This window comes from Salarias fasciatus, chromosome 14 (assembly GCF_902148845.1).
Source record: "Salarias fasciatus chromosome 14, fSalaFa1.1, whole genome shotgun sequence".
Classification (NCBI taxonomy): Eukaryota; Metazoa; Chordata; class Actinopteri; order Blenniiformes; family Blenniidae; genus Salarias; species Salarias fasciatus.
In genome coordinates this window covers 29649202-29669708 of record NC_043758.1, presented here as the reverse complement: position 1 = coordinate 29669708, position 20507 = coordinate 29649202, and the positions used below count along the sequence as shown (strand labels likewise).

General features: G+C 41.4%; 1 protein-coding gene across 2 annotated transcripts; it reads right to left on the bottom strand.

Moving 5' to 3' along the window:
• Positions 1 to 611: 611 nt before the first annotated feature.
• trpc4b (transient receptor potential cation channel, subfamily C, member 4b) lies at positions 612 to 19193 on the bottom strand. 2 transcript variants are annotated; one of them, XM_030108696.1, is made up of 11 exons: positions 19062 to 19193; positions 18088 to 18506; positions 16444 to 16962; positions 8216 to 8552; positions 7325 to 7464; positions 6935 to 7242; positions 6628 to 6823; positions 6339 to 6533; positions 5820 to 5861; positions 5098 to 5187; positions 612 to 5011 (listed from the first exon to the last, which is right to left on the bottom strand). In XM_030108696.1, exons 2-11 carry the CDS (start codon positions 18463 to 18465, stop codon positions 4469 to 4471), a joined length of 2748 nt encoding a protein of 915 aa, XP_029964556.1. In that variant the 5' UTR covers positions 18466 to 18506; positions 19062 to 19193; the 3' UTR covers positions 612 to 4468. The 2 variants fall into 2 exon arrangements, with proteins under 2 accessions (XP_029964556.1, XP_029964557.1); XM_030108697.1 differs by having other exon boundaries at positions 18088 to 18490; positions 19062 to 19161.
• Between the last annotated feature and the right edge of the window lie 1314 nt (positions 19194 to 20507).

Below are 20507 nucleotides of genomic sequence, written 5' to 3'. Positions count from 1 at the left end.
AATGCCTAACTAACCAATATTCTTGTTTTGCTTTGTTTTGCCCCCCAAAGCAATGAAACTGAGTGACACTTTAATAAATGGAGCAGATGCTACACTTGGAATGCAGATTTCAGCTGTATCTTGTCTTTCAAAGCGTCATTTATTTGGACTGCAAACAAAGACTCATTGCATAACTTGTGTGTGAACAGATGCCAGAGATCTCAGTGCGCAAAGCTTTCAGAAAGCAGTTTGCTCCACCTAGTGGCTGGAGGGAGTGTGAGCAGGGAGGACCATGAAACAGACATACAGTATTTTTACTGAAGTTTTTCATTCAATTTAAATTAACGTTATTTAGTTTAGTCTAGTTGAATATACATATATAAAATGTATTTCATTAGATTTTTAAAAATAATTTAAAAATATTACTAATGCTTTATGAATAACGTTTTTGGGCTCAGCTGATAGCTCCAGCTTCAAATCTCAAAGTATATATTCACATCTCAATATCATAATAATATATGATATGATAATTTTATCTGGCATTAAAATAGTTTTTTTTCCAATTCTATAAAATCCAATTTTACTTAATGACACGTTTAAGAAATTATTTGCTGATACATTTATTTGTTTAAGGGTGTATTATTTATTTAATTTTGGCACCTTTCATCCTCCATAAATCACAGGTCACACACTCCAAAAGTTGAGCATTGCACAGACATTTTTCACTTTTCGCTGTATCTTTAGCACAACCTTGAAATGACATTTTCACAAAAGTGAGCCCCAGAAATATAAAGAGGAAATGATAACATAGAAAACAACTTAGTGATGAAATGAATACATGTCAGATGTACAAAGGCTAAGAGCTTGTTCCGCAATGTTTTTGTTTCTGTAAATTATAGCCCTCCGCTGATAATCAAGCCGCGGATTGACAAAAGACAGCACTATTTTATTTTTCCCATTCAAAGTATAAAAGATGTGCAGTAGATGTGCTTTTATTCTCACAGCACACCGAAAACACTTCCAGACACCATCCAGCCTGTCACATGGTGATGAAGGTCCTGCCTGCAGCCAGATGTTCCAGATGTGGTCAGGAAAGACTTGTTCTGCTGGACTTTGAAGTTTGTTCATTTCTGAATGTTGGACAAAAGAGACAAAACAGTACCACACTGCAATGCAAATGGCCTGATTTAACCCTGTGCAAAAATTAGTAAATTACCCATTCATCCAAAAAACTGACACAGGATCGTATGCATTTTGAAAGATTTAAGTAGTTAAATTCATATTGAATACACTCAAATCCAAAACACTGCAATACAGTGACTCATTTTCTTAAGCCTGCTAGTTTCCCAGCATGAGTCTGCACTGTCGGAGAAATCGTCACTCACTGCAGTGATAATTGAATGCAGCGTGGCTCTTGCACTCTGATCAGTCCCTGTCTGAATCACACAAGCACACACACACACACACACAAGCACACACACACACACACACACACACACACACACACACACACACACACACTGCATGTGCCCTGACGACCACAGGAAGCAAGCAAGTTTTGATCCAAAGCATGGTCTCTCCTCTTTGTGTGTTGTGGCAAAGCTCCTTTTCAAGTGGAAATGAAGAGAAGAAATCCAACGGCAATCTGAAGAGAGTGAGCTTTTCAGATAAAAGTACAAAGACCAAAACAGCCTGTTGATTGGGTTCTAAAGATAGCGTGGCTGCTATGGTAACAGAAACTCACTTAAGGTTCATTCAGCGCACAAGGTTGACTGTGAGTGTAAAGGTACATTTCTCTGTAAATGCAGAGCTGGAGCTCAAGCTGCCTGATGGCGTAAAACAAAGAGGTGTTGTGTTGTCCTGTGATGCAGGGGTGTCAAACATGTGGCCCACAGGCCAGAACTGGCCTCAGATTTGGATGTGTGAGAGAGTCAGTGTCATTAACATGGTCTTACTATGAGCGCTCAGTGTAAATAATATGATTAGAGCAGTAAACCATGAACCACTGAGCCTTTTATTGCACTCTGTACACCGGTTTGTAATGGCTCAGCTTTAAGCAACATGACCGAGCATCTTACATCCCCACTTTGCCGTTTTCTGTCAGGGTCACACTTCAGTGGAGAGTGCTTGACGGCTGATTGGAAGCTAATTTTTCGTCCGACCGCGGAATCGCTGAGTGCTGGAAATGAGACAATCAGTGGTAAGTATTAGATTACGAGAATGTTAAAGCTCTCAAATGACCTGACGGGGTGACTGCAGCAGCTCCATCCTCTCAGACATTCATGACCTGCATAGTACAAACGAGCTTCAAACACAATAATTACATGTAAGAGGGTCATTCATGTTCTTCTGGACAATGTCAGCAGCACTTCATGTTGTGTTCATCCATGTGGGGATAAATGTTGGAAATACTATTGGACAGGGGTCTTAAAACCATCCTTGGGGCGACTGGAATGCTCAGACAGTCCAAACAAAAGCACATCAATTTCTAAAAATGTGCCATTTTATTTCAAATATTGTGAAATAACTAGGACGCAGATCTTCTCCCTCTTCCTAAAATATACAATTTTTTTTTATCTTATTCAAAAAGCAGATGCCCCTTGTAGACATATGAAAATTGAGCATTGCCCTGAAGAACTTTACTAATAAATGCAACTGAGATTCATTTGGTGATCATTAGTTTCAAGAAAAGACTGATGTCCTGCTGCGAAACAAATAATAATAATAATAATTGTAAAAAAAAAAGAGAGTGAAGTTGTTCTGGAAAGTTGTGCAGATGCCCTCTGTTTACCGGTAAGAACTGCAGGTGTGAGAAAGTATGTATAATTCATACTGGAGTCGGTTTACACCTAACTCTGCGGGAAGGACATGAATAATGCCTCACATTAGCATTTATTCGGCAAATAAGGAGAGAAACTGAGCCCTCAGTACTACCTCTCAGCTCCGGGTCACATGCTTCAACAGAAATGGGAGCATGCTGATGTGAGCTGTGCAACCGGCGCACTTTCCGTTCTCAAGGACAAGCACATAAAATGAAAGGGAACATATACTGAATTCTTGTGTCTCCCTTACAGATGAACGATCACAGTTTTAAAGTGAAGAGAAAGGCCTGCAAAACATTTAACTGTCCACTGAAATGACAAAGATCACCGGGCATCACTTAAATAAAAAGGGAGAGCAACATCTGTGTTGGAAATAAAAAGAATGAAAAGTCTACGAAAAAATTAAATAAGCATGGTCGTTTATTTAATCGCAGCGTATTTCTGATATATTCAACAGCGGCACAGTGGTAGCACATTTCTAGGAGGTCCTTGAGTCTGTAAATTCAAGCACCTAATATAAGCATATCGCTGAAGGGGAAGTCTTGAAACAAATTGCCTTTAGATTGTCTATCCTCAGGAAAAAAGAAAGAAAATTTTCCCTCACTGTTACCACAATAGCAAGTTACATCTGCTTAAAAACGTGTCAGAGTGCTCCTCAACTCTAAAATTTCACCAAATTAAGACCCAGTCTACATGATATTTTAAGTGAAAACATATCGTTCAGCTTGTTTTTGTAATGAAACCACACACAGACAACAATACGTGATAAACACGAGTACACAGACATTCGAATGGACAGAGGACCATGTTGGATTGAAATTGCCAGCCATGACACTCCGGAGGCAAATGTTATGATCTATTCACGCAACTATTTTTCATCTGTGGTGCGCATGTGGAATAGCAGCATTTCAGAAGGTTGTGTTTTCGTCTGTTTCTACGGAGACAGAGTCAGAGCATTTTCAAAACGTTTCACCTTGGGACTCGCATTCAAAAAGTTGTGTTTTTCTGTTGCTTCAAGCAGCTTTGTGGTGTAACTGGACCCTCAAAATACAACAAAAAAATTTACATTTTCATTGAAAAAGACCTTGTTATTGGTCCCCGCATAACTAATGCCATACATGGTCATTTTATAATATTCTTATGTCTTGGGAAATGGATATAGAGTTTTTGCATTGCACTAGTTAAAGGTAGAAGAGCGTAGCGAAGGCAGAAGGTGAAAAATCAATTAATTATAACATTATTCACTTCCCTGAGCATCAGTGGAGAGTTGGGTAAAAATTGAATGTAATCCTCATCAAGTCCACAGTGAGTTTGACATTAAGCAGAAAGTTAAACACAATTTTGTTCAAGGGTCACATACAGGCCGATTTGTTCTTGAGTGGGCTGCACCCATTAAAAGGTGCTATTAATAATCTTTTAATTTGAAGGATTTCTTTATTGTGGCCACAGAGTTTACATGAAAATGACTATAATCTCAATATAAAGCCAATGCAAAAAAAAAAGAAAAGCCTCCTATAGTAGTTGAATTAAGTGTTTTTACAAACTCACCCTGACAGCATGGCTTGAGGTTAGTTTGCTCGCCCTGACACCTTTGATCTACACAATCAACTGGTGGATTGGAAAATTGAAATGGAGAAAAAAAAAAAAAGCTTGAATACATGAAACAATCAGTTTTTATATTTTCTGGGCCCGTTTTTCACCTCTTTGGCCGGAGCTTTGTGTTTTACCTCCTGAACGTCCTCCTCCATTTTCTGAAGCACTTCCACAATGACCTTCTCAGTCACAAGCTGCTTGAGCTTTTCTCCACCAGATACCGACGACGAGCCCTGGACTGGGGTCAGATTGACATCCTCTCCTTTCGGAGAGGGGCGTTTGCTCTGTCTCTGAAGAGATCCGGGGTCCGGACTTCTTCTGGGCGACTCGCTCGGACTCTTTTCTGTAGCGGACAGGACGACGGACCCATTGGTGAGTCGGTGAGAGCAGGCCGAGCTGGAGGCGTTTCCAGCTTCGCTCTGCATGGCAGGGGGGGAGAACGCGTCAAAGACGTTCAGCTTATGGTGAGATTCGTCAGGGAGTTTGGGGGAATATTTAAAGGGGTTTCCGGGATACGCCAGCGGAGAGCAGGCGATTTTACTGGAGGGTCTTCCATTAGGCCTCCTCATCATCCCGACAACTTCATAGCGGAAGCTGGAGATATCCTGCTTCAGCTCCTGAAGAGAAGTAAGAGATTAAACAACATCTGCTATTTATGACAAAAAAACAAAAATAATCTAATGTGAAAGAGAAACTATACTACCTTAAAGTTTTCCTCAGTCAACCCTTCCTCTGTCTTGGCATCTCGGATCATCGCCGCCACGTATCTCTTGACCAGGTTCCTCAAAACCTCCTGAAAATTCAGTTTGAAGATAAATGAGATAAATTTAAATAAACCTTAAAGCTAGGGTTGGCGATTTGAATGGGATACATTTTTTTAAATACTGGTTAAAATGATCTTTATGACCCGATGGGAAGCAATTCATAGCGTGTTTTTAAAGTAGTTTGGAAAATATCCGCTATCTACTGCAGGAGTAAAACGGGAAAAACAGCAACCAATAGTCTTGAGGGGACACCTTTTTTTAAACCAATCAAATCCCTTTGACCTGCCCCCTGCGCGTACATGTACGCGTGCACTGACCCTGGTTCAGTGCGCACGTAGAAGGACGGAGCGTGGTTGCAGAATGGCAGAGAGGAATGTTTGGGGGTTTACTTACCGTTGAGTGCGCCATACCTTGGCGTAGTGCAAATAAAGAAAAACGAAGAAACGAAGCGCTGAGGACAGGTTACGCCAAGAACGTGCGCTGTGAATGTCTCCGCGTCTCCACTCCCAATGGGAGCTCCTCCAATGGGGTGGAAGCTGGGCGGAGCTAGCTAGGCGGAGCCTTGGGGAGATGCTACACACTAATGCTAGTTTTCCAAGATCGCCAACCCTTGCTTTAAATATTATTAACATAGCAGAAAATCATGGAAAACTAAGACTACCTGATATTGGTGGTTCAATCGGACGTTTTCAGCTGCACGTCTCTAAAGTGAAACAAAAACAAAACATTGATCTGAGAAGATTTTTTTGAGACAATTCACTATTTTTTGCAATAGAAGGTGTAATGAAAATGGTATTTTTGATGAGTTGCAGTAATTTTTGGTTGTAATTGTTTGGTTTTGTAAAAATATCGACATTTTCAACAAAGACAATTGTTGCCATTTGAGCAGTTTTGTCATTTTTACTGTTAATGCTACTGAAGTCTTTCTAGATTTTTTTTCTGTTCTAATGTGAAAATCAAATGAGTCCATCTCATTGATTGAAACTTAATTTCACTTTAATTATTTTTTTTAATGTGGATTTTAGCTTAGAAATGAGTTTGGAATTATTTATCAAAACAAGTGAAAGGTGCCGGAAAAGCAATGAGAAATATTTCAGTTGACAAGCTTTTAAGCTATTCTTCAATTTTCAGCAAATTGTCATTTAAAACTGTGATGACAAAACTGATCAGAACACCTTACCCCCAAGGTTTCGAAAGTCTCACGTCTTTTTAGGCTTTGCTTTTTAAACAAATGTCTCTTGATCCATCCAAACAGGTAATACAGTGACTTTGGACTTGGGATTATATTGAACGGAGATGGCAAAGTTCCTCCTTCCTCAAAATAACTCATCCATAACTTTGTTCTTGCAAATTTCCACTCTTTATCTGCGTGATCCTAAAAAGAAACACACAACTTAGCAAAAAGACACCAGAAAAAAAACGATTTGGTGAAACTATTCATATAAAAATGGGTAGTCTTCATTACTCACGGCGATGTGCTGGTAGGAGTTGTTCATCATTGCAATTAGCATGTTCAGAAGCACGACCAGCGAGATGATATTATAGGTACCAAACATGGTGCGGCCTACAAACTCGGTGAATTCATGGTCCGGCTTCACATTGGTCACATAGAGGGAAATCAGGCCAAATATAGACCAAAATAATGACTGCAGTGTCTCGAAGAGCCTGAGAAGCAAACAGCCATACATCACATTACGCAGTGCTGAGAACACTAAATTATTAATTATTAACCATGCTCATTTGTCAGGAACTGTTTATTTAAGAGCTTGAACTTGCGTTGAGAAAGCGTTGTTTTGCTGATTACAGCGAATACCCTTGCAAGTCTCATTTGTTTCATAGTAAAAGTAGAGCTGGTTGAGGCCATTGGCAAAAGCTAACAGCACCAGGCAGTAGATGAAGAGGAATTTCAGGATATCCAGGAGCATGCGGCCCAGTGAAATCTGTAAAGGTCCCAGGTGGGAGTTGGCAGTGAAAAGACAGATGAGGCGTAAGGAGCTGAAGATGTTGGCGATTGCAAATAACGCCTCTGCCACCAAAGTTGGGTGCCACATTTCCCAGTTGCTCCTCTGTTTGTATCCACTATACTGTAAAATTAGAACAACGGACACACAAGGTCAACAAAGTGTCTCTGATATTGATTACATGAAATAGTTTGAGAGGCTCTACCTTTGCATAGGCTACAATCTTGAGAGAAATGGTTGCAAGATACAAGGAGTTCATGATGAAGTCCATGATGTTCCACCAGTCGTCGATGTAGTCCTCGAAACCACTGTCCCACATCTGTTTGATCTCAGTCCAGATAAAGCCTAAAGAAACAAGAGAAGACACAAATTTACATGAAGCATTCGTAGAGTGCAGACTGCTGATGCAAGTCTGTCAAAACAAGTACTCCCTAAAAATAAAGTGACTTAACTGGACCCTCAATGTCTCATTTGTTGCTAACATATAAGCTGAGGAAATCATCTAATAACTTATTCAGTCAGACCCATTAACACAACAACAATTCATGTGGAAACACATTGGTTTTGCATTTCAAGCCGTTTACACAGCAACGCTTTTAAAACAAAGTCAGGTTCCACGGAAAAGGCAGAAACACTGAGAACGATGTAGTTAGCACGCCAGGCCACTGGTTGACGCTGTTGTTACAATGAATGCAAAGTAGCAGCGTTTTCCAGCGTTTCCACAAAGCCGATGTGTTTTCAAAGAGTTCCACCCAGAGAACATTTTCAAAAAAGTTATGTTTTCATTGACCTCGAGCACCGCTGTCATGACTACAGACTCCCAAGACACAATGAAAGATTTTCATTTTCTCTTGTAAGCATTGTCATGTCAGCTGAGCCTCATTCAGTTCAGGTACCTGTATGCTGGAGTTTCTTGAAAATAACAGATTTGTTAAGTGATGACAAGAAAAAACACAAAAGCTTAGATAGATAAATAAGCAATATAAACAGCTCATACAGCCGCACATCTGCCAAGCTGAGTCAGTTGAGGAATGATTGAGGCGATCATCCAACAGTTTCAACTAATGTACAGCTCACAGTCAGAATAGTTTATTACCAAGCACCCAGGGCAGGATCATCCATTCCACTGTGGTGGGCGCTGGGCCCTGGAAGTCCGGGTGTGCAGAGGCAATATGTTGAGACGCCAGCAAAAGCAGGAAAAGGAAGGTCAGGTACGACGCGGTGTGACAGATGAACTTGATGAAGGGCTTTCGGATGAACAAGCCGTAGCGGCTCTTCGGGGAGATCAGGTAGACGATGGATAACAGTGGAAAGAGGAGGCCGATAAAGATACAGGTGATGAGCTTTCCCGCCCAATGACGCCTCCTCCAGCCCGGGAATTCATCGTACCAGCGAGACGCCAGCAGCTGCTGGCAGTTCGGCTGAGCAACAAACTGGCAAAGGAAACAAAGACAAGAAAAACGAGGTCAAATGAAATGAAATTCAATGAAAAGAATTCAGAACTATTAAGCTTAAACTCTGAACATTTATGGAAGACATGCTTGACTAGACACTGAAGTAGCTCCAATATCAAATGATGACCTTTCCTGTTGTGTGTCTGACTACAGCCTGCTTCTCTGCCCACACAGTGAGAACAAACCTTGGAGATGCTTTTAACCCACAATTAGTCTGCCTGCTTTCATTTTCTCTACTTTTCACAAGTTCCGTACAAGTTTCTTTGACGCTCCTTCTGATGTTCTATTTCCATTTTTTTGTTTCAAAAGTTATCATTTTTTAGCCAAAATTCTGACATTGTGCTTTATATCTGGAAATGGTGAAACCTGAGGACACACTCTGTTTGTATTGTTTAGAGTACATTCATAGATTACTTTGTGATGTAAATTAATCAATTTCAGTGAAATCCCACCCTGTTGTGACTTTCATCCCACGCTACTATAGACAGTCAGAAAACATGACGCTCATATGAGCACTATGTTTAGGGAATGCATTTCTCTCAATGTAACCTGTAGAAAGTGACTTGAAAGCCTTGAAAGCCTTGAGATGCTTGAGATGCCGCAATCACCAGATTATGAGTTACATCTGTAAAAAAAAAAAAAAAATCCTTAAAGGTGCGTTAAGGAGTTTGCACGTTTCATGCGAAACAGCTGCCCCTGCAGGCCTTGGGCGTAACGCAGCTTAGTGAAACACTCGTGCCTGTGGCTTGTGTCCATGTGGCTTGTGTCCACGGAAGAGGGGAACTCCTTCCTCACTCTTTTAGTAGCGCTCGAGTAAAATTTAAGTTTCTTTTACCTGGTGAGGTCTGTGCTGGAGCTGTGGCAGTGCTAGAAGCCAGTCTTTTCTTACTTTCTGGAAGATCCTGCTCAGTTGTTGCTCTCTAAGCATCTGGCGGAGTAATGGCGGACAAAACGAAACCTAACTCAATCAGGCCAGCGGAGCATGCATTATGTCATTCCTTTCAAATTCTCCCCCAAAAAATTCTGGTGCCGGACCGGCACTGCAACTTTCAAGTGACAATTTAGCACTGTTAGCGGTACTTGCAATGAATATGCCAGGGCACATTGTACACATCATTAAAAATGTGTAACATATTTATGGTGGAAAATAAGTATTTCTAAAGTTGAAAACTCCTTAAAGCTAGGGTTGGCGATCTTGGAAAACTATCATGTAGCACGAATGTAGCATCTCCCCAAGGCTCCGCCCAGCTCCCACCCCATTGGAGGAGCTCCCGTTGGGAGCAAACGCACTGGACGTGGAAGTGCCACGCGCACAGAGTTTGTGATCGCCTCCAGTGTTATTAACCTTTCTGACTGCTCGCACACAACACGCATAGGAGCGCAGCGCGCCTGCTCCGCTTCATTCTATTTTTCACGCGAGCCGCGAGCGCCGAGAGTGCCTTGGCAACGCGCGCGCACTGAACCAGGGCCAGTGCACACCATTGAAATGTACGTGCAGGCGGCTGGTAGAACGCCGAAGGGATTTGATTGGTTTCTTAAGAGCAGTCCGCGCCTCACGACTGATCGGAGTTTTTACTGTCCTTTGGCCGCTACAGTTGTCAGATTTTTTCCGTACCTTTTTCCGTCCACATAATGTATTGACTTCTCCCAGGGGGCAAGGAGCATTTCACTCAGTATGATAAAAAGTGCTTTGGGACAACATCGTCTACCCTAGCTTTAATGCACCTTTAATGCACCTTTAAGTAGGTATACTGTTGTAAAAAATTTATTTTTTTTTGTTCTTTTCAAAAGCTTTGCATGTTCTCCCTGAGCGTGCATGTTTTAGCTTTTTTTTTTTACAGCAACAAAGGCTTCCTTTCTTTGTCAATAAATTGTACATTTGAGGTTACTGCAGTTGTGTGTGTCTGTGTTGAACTGCTGATCTGAGCCCTGCTTTCACCAAGATTACACCCTCAGTTCATTAAAGCTACATAAGGGATGAGGGGATTACGCATTAGGAAATATAAAGTGCTAACTGCTCATACATGATGTCAAGATGTGAAAAAGTATAAATAAAGACATCATGTAGGATAAGCAGCACAGGATAAAGGCCTTCTTTGCCAATGCCAAACATATACTGTTGACTTAATTCATGCATTCATTCATTCATTCATTCATTCATTTATGAAACTGGAGTCTTGTATAGAAAAACCACACACAACCTCTATTTAGTTTGTTATCTTCATACTGAGTTCTGCTATTCATCCCACAGATGCGTGTTCCTAACTTTATTGATATTACTTCTCTGCATTTAATCCATCCTTTAAAGCTAGGGTTGGCGATCTTGGAAAACTAGCATGTAGCACGAATGTAGCATCTCCCAAGGCTCCGCCCAGCTCCCACCCCATTGGAGGAGCTCCGTTGGGAGCGGAGACGCAGAGACGTTCCGCGCGCGCGGTGCGGGCAGCACTTCCGCGTCCAGTGCGTTCCTGGTGTAACCTGTCCTCAGCGCTTCGTTTCTTCGTTTTTCTTTATTTGCACTATGCCAAGTATGGCGCACTCACCGGTAAGTAAAGCCCCAAACATTCTTCTCCGTCATTCTGCAACGACGCTCCGTCCTTCTACGCGCGCACTGATCAGGGTCAGTGCACGCCATTGACATGTACGCGCAGGGGGCAGGTTGAACGGCGAAGGGATTTGATTGGTTTAAAAAAAGGTGTCCCGTCAAGAGGATTGGTTGCTGTTTTTCCCGTTTTACTCCTGCTGTAGATAGCGGATATTTTCCAAACTACTTTAAGAACACGCTATGAATTGTTTCCCATCGGGTCATAAAGATCATTTTAACCAGTATTTAAAAAAATGTATCTCATTCAAATCGCCAACCCTAGCTTTAACTTTAACTACACATATAAGGAGGAGCAGAGGGCGGCCGCTCTGCAGCACTCAGAGCTGTTAGGGGGGTCAACAGGTCACAAGAGGCCAGCCAACAGATGAAGCTGGTGAAGAACGCTCTGTGGTGCGTCTGGAGCTCGACTGACAGGAGTCAGTGGGAAAGAGGACGATGAAGGACAGCACGAGAACTAAAGTCATTCTCATCAGCGCCTTTCACCACCTCCATGAAGAACATTCAGACACAAACAACTAAACTGAGGAAATTGTACAGATCATCAAACCATCATCGGTTCAATGAGGTTTATTTTAATCACCACTTTTTATTATGTTAACTGCATTGCTTCACTGTTTCACTGCACTGGTTTTGTAACTATCTGTATTTTTTTCAGCTGTGAGATCAATAAACTCTACCAATACAGTACTCTCCCCCGAAGCATCACTGGTTGGGAAAAAAAGTGATGGTAATTTTTTTATATTAAACCAGAGTAAACAATCAGAAAACATGATACAAATTTGTGCAAAATCCAGAATTAAGCTCAGAAATGTCTTTTTTGTTGTTGTTGCCAGAAATGAGTTTGAAGACAGACTATTCAGAGATGATCTGTACTCCTCTGCCATGAATGTCAAATCTGTTTCCCTCTCTGGCCTCTGAGATTCAATAAAAACATCTGCTGGACATTTGCAGATGGTGATGGAAGTAATTTTCAGTTTAATCAAGTTAGGGTCAAACGAATCCCCCGGACAGGACGGCGGTATAAAACATTAAATTGTGGGTGATGAGGCTTTTTTTTCTGTGCAGAGTGCAGAAACTGACATTTTCAAATCGTCTCTGTCAGATGTCGACTCGCCCCGACTTGACTGGAGGCATAAAGGGGCATCTGGAAGGGGCGAGGTCAGCGGACATTTTTGGAAGGTGAAAACAAACTCATCTCCACGTCACCCCACACTCGGCTTGGATCACTTTAGGCTGTTCAGCGAGTCGAGACGTGAGCTAATACACCAAATTAAGGTTTTCCAGAAATCCAACCATGTTGATTTAAATCCTTGAAGACAGTCAGAAAGCACAATGTGCACATGAGCATATTTCTCTATGTAAAGAGCAACCGGTTAACCAGTAGCATAGTAATTTAAAGAATAATCTAGTGATGCAACTTTATGTGATATAATGATGAACGCTTTTGGCAAACATTTAAAAAGGATGAATTACAATATTTCATTAACAAAGATCCAAAAGCAATACAGTGGATCTTATTTATTGTAAAAGTGTAGATAAAAGGAGCATTGCAAGACAACAGAGGGAACTATTTCATCTCAGTACAATATAATGTTCATTTCCACTAAGTGCTGGTGGTTTGTTTAGTCCATTAAAACTCTCAAGTGCCAACTCTCAGAACAGCAGTTTAGAGACCTTTGTTATTTTTCAGGCTGTTACCATAAACCGATGATTGAAAAACGATGCAGACACTCAGAACAATGCACAGAAGGAGCACAACAGCCACTTATCTGAGCTCTGTGCAGTTATTCAGAGGTACAAACATATAGAAGACGTTTGAATTTCTTAATAGCTGGTTTTTTAAAGCAATTTTAATCAACAACGTTTTTACCTCGAGTGTCTGCAAACTATTAATCATTAGTTTTGTTTGACAGTTTAATAATAGACTTACAAAAAGTAAAAGATTGAAATTCATTTATAGTCCTGAAATATTCTAACATTTTGCTTTAAAAAGTTGAAGCCTTCCCAAAGTTGCACAAGCAAATCTACTTTTCCAAAGTGTCATCATGCAAACGAGGTACAAACAACTGTTCTCAATATTCATAAGTGCAACTGAACAACTCATGAACATGCATGAAGAAGTAGATATTAGCTAGAACGACATGCGCAACTATAAAGACGCTGGAAAGTTCAGTTCAGGCAAACCGTCCTCAAAACACAAGAGCAGATGGGGAAAAAAAAATTAAAAGCGAAAGCTTTTTTCATTTTATCATTTCAATTTCTCTTGATGCAGCCGCTCGCCGCCACACGCAAGCCAAGTAATTGAATATGCAAGATTAATGGCGCGGCGTTGTCATCGAACTGTTAAACCTCCACAAAGTCGACAATCGCACTGATCCTTCATCGTCACTCCGCCAACTGTGCAATGGAAACATGAAAGAAATGCCCAACCGCTGCACGCAGACTCACAAAACGCACCGTGTTTAGAGAAGATTTAAATTTACACAGGTGGTAAGGGTCATTAACTCCGCAAACACTACACAACTGCTGGATACAAATGAGACCCAAAAGCTCTGGGTACTTTTTTTTTAATGAGTGGAACAAATAAAAGACACCTGCTGAGTGTACACGCTGCGTTTTTGTAGTGCAGTCTGTTCTGTGGAAAACAACAAAACAAAGTAAATAATTACGGATTCACATTCAGGTTGCCCAGTTTTTCTAATTAAGATGAACCGAAACCAACCGAATTAAGTTTTACAGCTGAAAAACAACTGAATTGCTGCAGAGTTCATAGGAAACAGCCATTCTGTTAATGCCAACAAATAACTCAAAGCGTGAATTGCATCTGATGGAAAATATACAAGAATATGTTAAGACAGGAAAAGGTTCCCTCCCTAATTAAAATATTATGACTTTGCATTTCAGGGAAGTGGCCATTTCTCCTTCCATCATTATCCACAATTATCCAACCGTCATGGGACCATCTAAGAGGGCTTCTGTAATGCATTGCTAAGAGCCAATCTGGCAATTACATGTAGCTCTCAACTCCCACAGGATATCTCCACCCTTCTCGGGCCATTTACAGCTCATCTTGGCACTGTTCTCGTTGTCTGGTGCAGCAGCTCAGTCCTGGTTCTGGAAAGTCACTGCCCATCATGTTTTTTTTCAAATTTTTGTTTAAAAGTCTCCCTGCTTCAAACACATCCGATGTAAATGATTCAGTCATGGCCGAACTCTACAGAAACCTGAGGATAAAACAACTCTGGTCACACAGACTGGAGAAAAACTAATGCAGTTTTCATTATTGACACTGTGCAAACTGCACTGAGTGAGTGCTTTCATTTCTTCAACTGTAATACCTTTTCAAAAGTTTTTCTTTGTCGTGGTGCAGTGCATTAAATGCTGAAAAAAAAGAGTATATTTTCCCAAAACCAAACAACAACAACTGAAAATGAAATATATCCAAAAAAACCTCTCCCTATAACTGTTTCATTATGTATAGTTTTACAAGCTCACCCTGACAGCATGGCTTTGAGGTAGTTTGATAGCAACGAGGTAGCGAACTTTCATGGCAGCATCACGGATAGCTCAAAAATTACAGTTTTCCTGGGGGCGAGAGTAGAGCCACTTCCACGTCTGTTTTGACTCAGAGGCCTTATGTTTGACACCCATGACTTAGAGGTTAGAGAACTGAGCAACCACCATGTGGGTCCTTAAGCACCGAGTTGTTTCAACCCACTGCTGAGGTTAACTATGAACAGGATGAATTGTTAAAGTCTGCTTTCTCTGTTCTTGCATGGACCACTCCTGCCCCTCTGACTGCCCCTCACTTTGCTTTTACTTTAAAGAGGACCACTTTAATCCTCTCAATATACGGTATGTACGTATTCTTATAGGTGCATTCTTACTGATCATGCAAAAGAACTACTTCATAATGAAAATTTCAAATAAATCGAAGGAATTTAATTGTGGCAGGACACTAAGGTGAGGTGCTTTCCAGCCACACTGTGAAGGCATAGGGTTTAGGTGCCTTGTTCAAGGATCCATAGTGGTGGTGATTCGATGAGGAACGTGAGGTAGCTACATAACACCCGTTCATAATTCAAATCAGTGACTTTCTGGCTGAAGTTGTATTTTAGTTTAGTTCATGATATAGTTAATCTGTACCACTGGGGTCTGTGCTGCAGTGTGGATGTGAACAGCACTGGCGAGGTCTTTCTAATCTAATCTGGAATATTATTTTAACTGTTATACAAGTGCAGATGACTAACTGTTGAACAGAGAAGGAGAACTGCTTCAGCTGTCCTTGAACGTTGCCTTCTTCTGGGGGTTTGTGCATAAGAAGTCCAGCTATTTGCGTCATTTGAAGCTGAAACCAATTTAGTAATCATTATCGACTAGCAGTGGCTGACAGTGTGGGATGTAGATGCTATTCTGAGGTCAAATGTGAAGCTGTGTTGGAAGTTTGAAGGGAATTCATTACTATGATAAAGGACTGAAGCATCAACATTAAGGCTGCCGGACATTAGATTAACATGCACTAATGCTGAGTATCACAAACAACATGATTTATAATGAATACAAACACTTATGTAGACAACACAAATATCTTTGTGCTTAGTTCATGTTATTAACAGTGCTCTTTCTCTTGCCTCTAATTTACCCCAGTTTATGTATTTATTTATTTATTTACCTATCAATTGATATGCAGTTTCCACCTGCAGCAGGTTTGTTGACTTTGTTCTTTTCATTAATTTTTCATTTGGTTTTATTTTCTTGACTTAAGATCTGAGGCTACTGGGAATAAAAGCGTTTGGGAATAGCCAATTAAAGCAGTCACCTAGTTTTAATGTATTTTCTTTATTCCCCAGTGAGGCGCTGTGTGTCTGGATGGTGCTGTGTAGAATTGACTATCAATAAAGGAAAAGTGTCTGAATTTGCAGATCATGAATGCCAAGTGCATGGAAACACAAGTCATTGCAGTGGACTGAGTTATTTGCCATGTGTGTTTTGCTCATGTCGACAACCCCAATAACAATACACCTCTAAATGTTGTGCAGCGCGAGTCAACCCAAAAAAGCATGCTAAAACTAGAAGAACGTGACTGATTTGATGAGAAGAGAAGCTTGTAAAACTGATGTGCCGTGGAGAGTCTTATTAAATAATACATTAAACATGAGAACCTGATTTAAAGGTCATTTTTCATAAATGTCAGCTCAGCCCACCCCTTCTTGAGTTATACCAGTAACGTGATGGAAAAAACATGAAAATCAACAGAAATCCTACCTCCTTCTGGCAGTATTTTATAGCCAGCTTCAGCCGGGACAGATCGTTGGTGTTCTCATCCAGCAAAGGGTTGATGTCGTCGCGGTAGTTGAGGATAATTTCCAGCTCCTTCGAGCTCCGGGTCTGGTCCAACAGGTCCTTGGCAAATTGCTTGCACATGCGGGACAGCTCCTCATACTCTGACTTGAACTCGTTCTCCACCGTGCTGAGCTCCTTCACCTCCCAGCTGAGCTCGAACGCCGTCAGGAAGGGGTCCTCGCTGGACAGGGCGATGAGCGACGGGCTGGCCAGGGCCTTGTAGATGTTCAGACGGGAGCGCGAGTGCCGTAGGCCGTCCCCGTCCAGACTGGACAGGCACTCCACGCAGTTGCAGCGCACGGCGTGAGGCTGCGGTATGGAGACCCCTCGCTGCACCAGCAGCTTGATGATCTCGTAGTTGTTGGTGTGAGCGGCGAGGATGATGGGAGTGATGTCGGGGGTGAAATCAGAGAACTGCTTGTCCAGGAGAATTGGTGGAACCTTTTTTTTTTTTTTTTTTTTTTTTTGGAAAAATACAAATAAAAGATTAATTGACAGTGCATGGATCAGTTCATCAGAGTCCACGAAGAAACATGGCTTTAAAACCACAGCAGATCACAGGAACCGACAACTGTTTGAAAAGTGTGTCTAGTTTGTGACCATGGTGTCTAACAGCAAGCACACAACTAATGGCTTGTGGTTCAGCTGGCCTCAAAATATCTTCCCAGTTGGAAGACAACTCATTTCATTCTTTCCCCTTTTGTTTTCTCAGAATACAGAACATCATTTTTCTGGGGAAAGGGAGAAACCTCAGGAAGAAATAACGTGCAATGATGTAAAGACGTTGCATGCAACAGGAGTCTTTCACAAACTGTCTGGTGTACAAATTCTAAATGTTTTGTAACTTTGCGGTGAAGAAAAAATGTAAACACTCTATTTCCTTATCATATTTGGAGTGAGCAACATAATGAGTGAGAAATTCCTGTGTGCAGGACAATAACAGACCCAGTGCGGTAAAATTGGGTGTTGTTAGAAATCAGACTGGAGAGCGCGGTGAACCCTGAAGTGATCACAAGCCAGAAATCACATGAAACAAACCAACTGCTTGGGGACATTTCTATGAGAAGGAAGGCAACAATGGCAATGCACGGCTCATAAAAGACATTGCAGAAGTTGAGAATTTTGGATTTACAAGAGGAGAGATGAAGAATGAGACTATAATCCATCCATCTTCCACAGATACAATCAGAGATCCATCTGGTAGGAAAATGAAGAAAGCCCAAAGACAGAGGAAGAACATGCAAACTCCACACAAAAACACAGTCCAGATTGAAACCTGTGTTCTTTGCTGTGTAAACCAACAGTCTAAAACAAGGCCCTAACTCATGGAAATTATGAATCTGAGAGCTAAACAAGAGTTATATTTAAAAGGTGTATGTCATGATGAGGCGCCTCATACTGCAGGTATCTTAAAGTAAAGGACAGTTTTGTCTTGGTGACTATATTCTTATATGAGTCATGACTCTATTTTATCCTCTTTAGTGCAGCAGAGGATCAGAAAAAGGTTTTCTAAAAGCGACTGGGTTGAAAGTTGAGCAGTAACAGCCTCTGGGATGCAGAGGTTACCTGCTTTTCCCCACGAGGCTTCTTGTGGTTGAGCAGCAGCTCCACCGCCCCGACGACCTCTTTGCGGATGGCGTGCAGCAGGGCATCCCCCACGTGCACGTTGAAGCTGAGCAGCAGCTCGATGATCTCCAGGTTCTCGTTCTCGATGGCGATGAGCAGGGCCGTGCGTCCCAGCGGGTCGATGCAGTTGATGTTGATCCTGAAGTAGATCTCAGCCTCCTCCAGGGCCTGCTTCACGCTGGCGTAGTCCCCCTTCTCCACGGCCCCCAGGTAGGCTCTCTCCATGACCGACAGCTCGGCCTCGGCACGCACGATCCGCAGGGGGATGCGGTCCCTGTACGAGGAGCTGTCATTTTTCTTGTAGTAAAGCTGAGACATTGCTGCAGCTGTAACTCAGAGGGAACTGGAATAGAGTCACACAAAAAAAGGAGCAAGTTTCAATTCAATTCAATTCCATTTTAGTTGTATAGCACCGAATACAACACATTTCAAGGCACTTTCACAGACAAAAACCCCGATTCCACACGAGCAAGCAGAAGTGACAGTGGAAAGGAAAAACTGTCTTTCAAAAGGAGGAAACCTTGGCAGAACCAGGCTCAGAATTTGCAGATTTCTTTTTTTTCAGCTTTTTGAATGGGTTGAGGGGAAGAGGAGAAAAAAGTCATGGACAGATTGCAGGGAGGGATTCAAACCCTGGTTCCTGTAGGGGTTAGGGATTCAATTTCACTATGAAGCAGCCATTCAAACCACAATTACAAAGAAGTAGTTTAATATTACGCAGATACACTAGAGTTTGCCTTGAAATTCCTTAAAGATTACCCAACAGTGCACCTAAACGTGATTAAATGTGAAAGAAATTCCAACAATTCCACAAACAGACGACTAAATAGATTATTTTCGCGCAAACGAGTGTAATCACAGTTTAACGACATAATTCAATCATGCATTAAAAAGGAGAGAAGGAGAAACTTCACCGCGCGCCTGTTGCTCCTCTGGATCCCTGCTCGGTGGAAACGCGCGCGCTGCGGCGCTCACAGACGGAAGTTACACGATCTCATCCCTCATCTTATCTGAGAAGTCTCCACACTGAAGGAGACTTAACGGAGTGTCATGTCCCCCCCCCCCCCCCCCCCTCCCCCCTCCCCTCCCCTCCCCTCCCTGCCCACGCCTTCCCCTCACACCACCCACCCCACGGTTCCTCTCGGAAACACGCGCTTCCAGTCAGACGTGCGCACAAAGTGGCGCGTCCTCCTCAGCAGCTGGATCAGCTGTCATCGTGCATTTACAGAGAGAGAAAAAACGAGAAAGAAAAGAAAAAGGGCTGGTGTAACAGGTGCCTCCTGAGGCTGATCAGTTACCAATGACAACATGGGTTTTTTTCGATAAAAAAAATTATATATTTAATGTGTGGGATAAAAACAGGGAAATTAATCCCCCCCCCCCCCCCCCCCAAACACAGTCATTTAGTGCTATATTGTAATCATTGTAATTAACACAACGAGTTTCATGTCATAGGATGATATTCTGAGATAATACAGTTTTTCTCACTTGTTAGATGCTTTAAAACATTTGATAAGTCCATCAATAAACTACTACTGTAGCAGCTTTTACACACTCATCTCTATATGTCTGTTCTTATATGGGTGTTTTGAATAAATTATTTACTCGTATTTCTGCAACTTTAATTTAAAAAAATTTGAGGGATAAATATATTGCTGAGAAAAGTCACCTGGATCCACCAGTTTTTCCTTCTACTGTCTAATAAGCTTCAAGCAAATAAATCAGGCACTTTGATGATTCATAGGGATACTTATGTCTATCCTATAAACTCTATGGAATAATCTAGAAAAGGAGCAATACAGACACATGCACACACACGCACGCACAAAACAATTATCAAACCAAACAACGTACCGTAATGCCATCATAAATAATACATTCTCACTCCACATAAACATAATGTAAACTGCATTAACAGCAAATTGCATTTCCCTTCTCATTTATAAAAAATAAAAAGGTTTTGTCCTGAACCTGACGTATTTTCACAGTGTTTATTGAATGCACACCATCTGTTTTGGATTTTTAGGATGGATATTAGCAGAATTATTTATTAATCTAATTGCTATACATATCTTGTGCCTTTATTGCCAATAAATACTAAACACATTCTGTATACAATATGGTTAGTACGACAGTTAAAAATGGAGTTTGATAATCAATTTTACCTGTTATTTTTGAAGTGCTGTATTTTCATTTTAAACATCATATGGAGACTCATAGGGCCTGAAATAAGAACAGGGTGAAAGTCTCACTGATCATAACCCTTAACCCTGAGTAAATGTTGAAAACCACCTATTTCTCACTGATCAATGCAATATTTAAAGGGATACTTCAACATTTTGGCAAATTGGCCCATTTAG

Excerpts from the sequence above, each read along its gene's own strand:
- trpc4b (XM_030108696.1), bottom strand. The coding sequence starts at position 18,465 with ATGTCTCAGCTTTACTACAAGAAAAATGACAGCTCCTCGTACAGGGAC. Across the intron at positions 16,963-18,087 it reads AGCCTCGTGGGGAAAAGCAG|GTTCCACCAATTCTCCTGGA; the intron begins GTAACCTCTGCA and ends AAAAAAAAAAAG. Across the intron at positions 5,862-6,338 it reads AGACTTTCGAAACCTTGGGG|AGACGTGCAGCTGAAAACGT; the intron begins GTAAGGTGTTCT and ends GTTTCACTTTAG.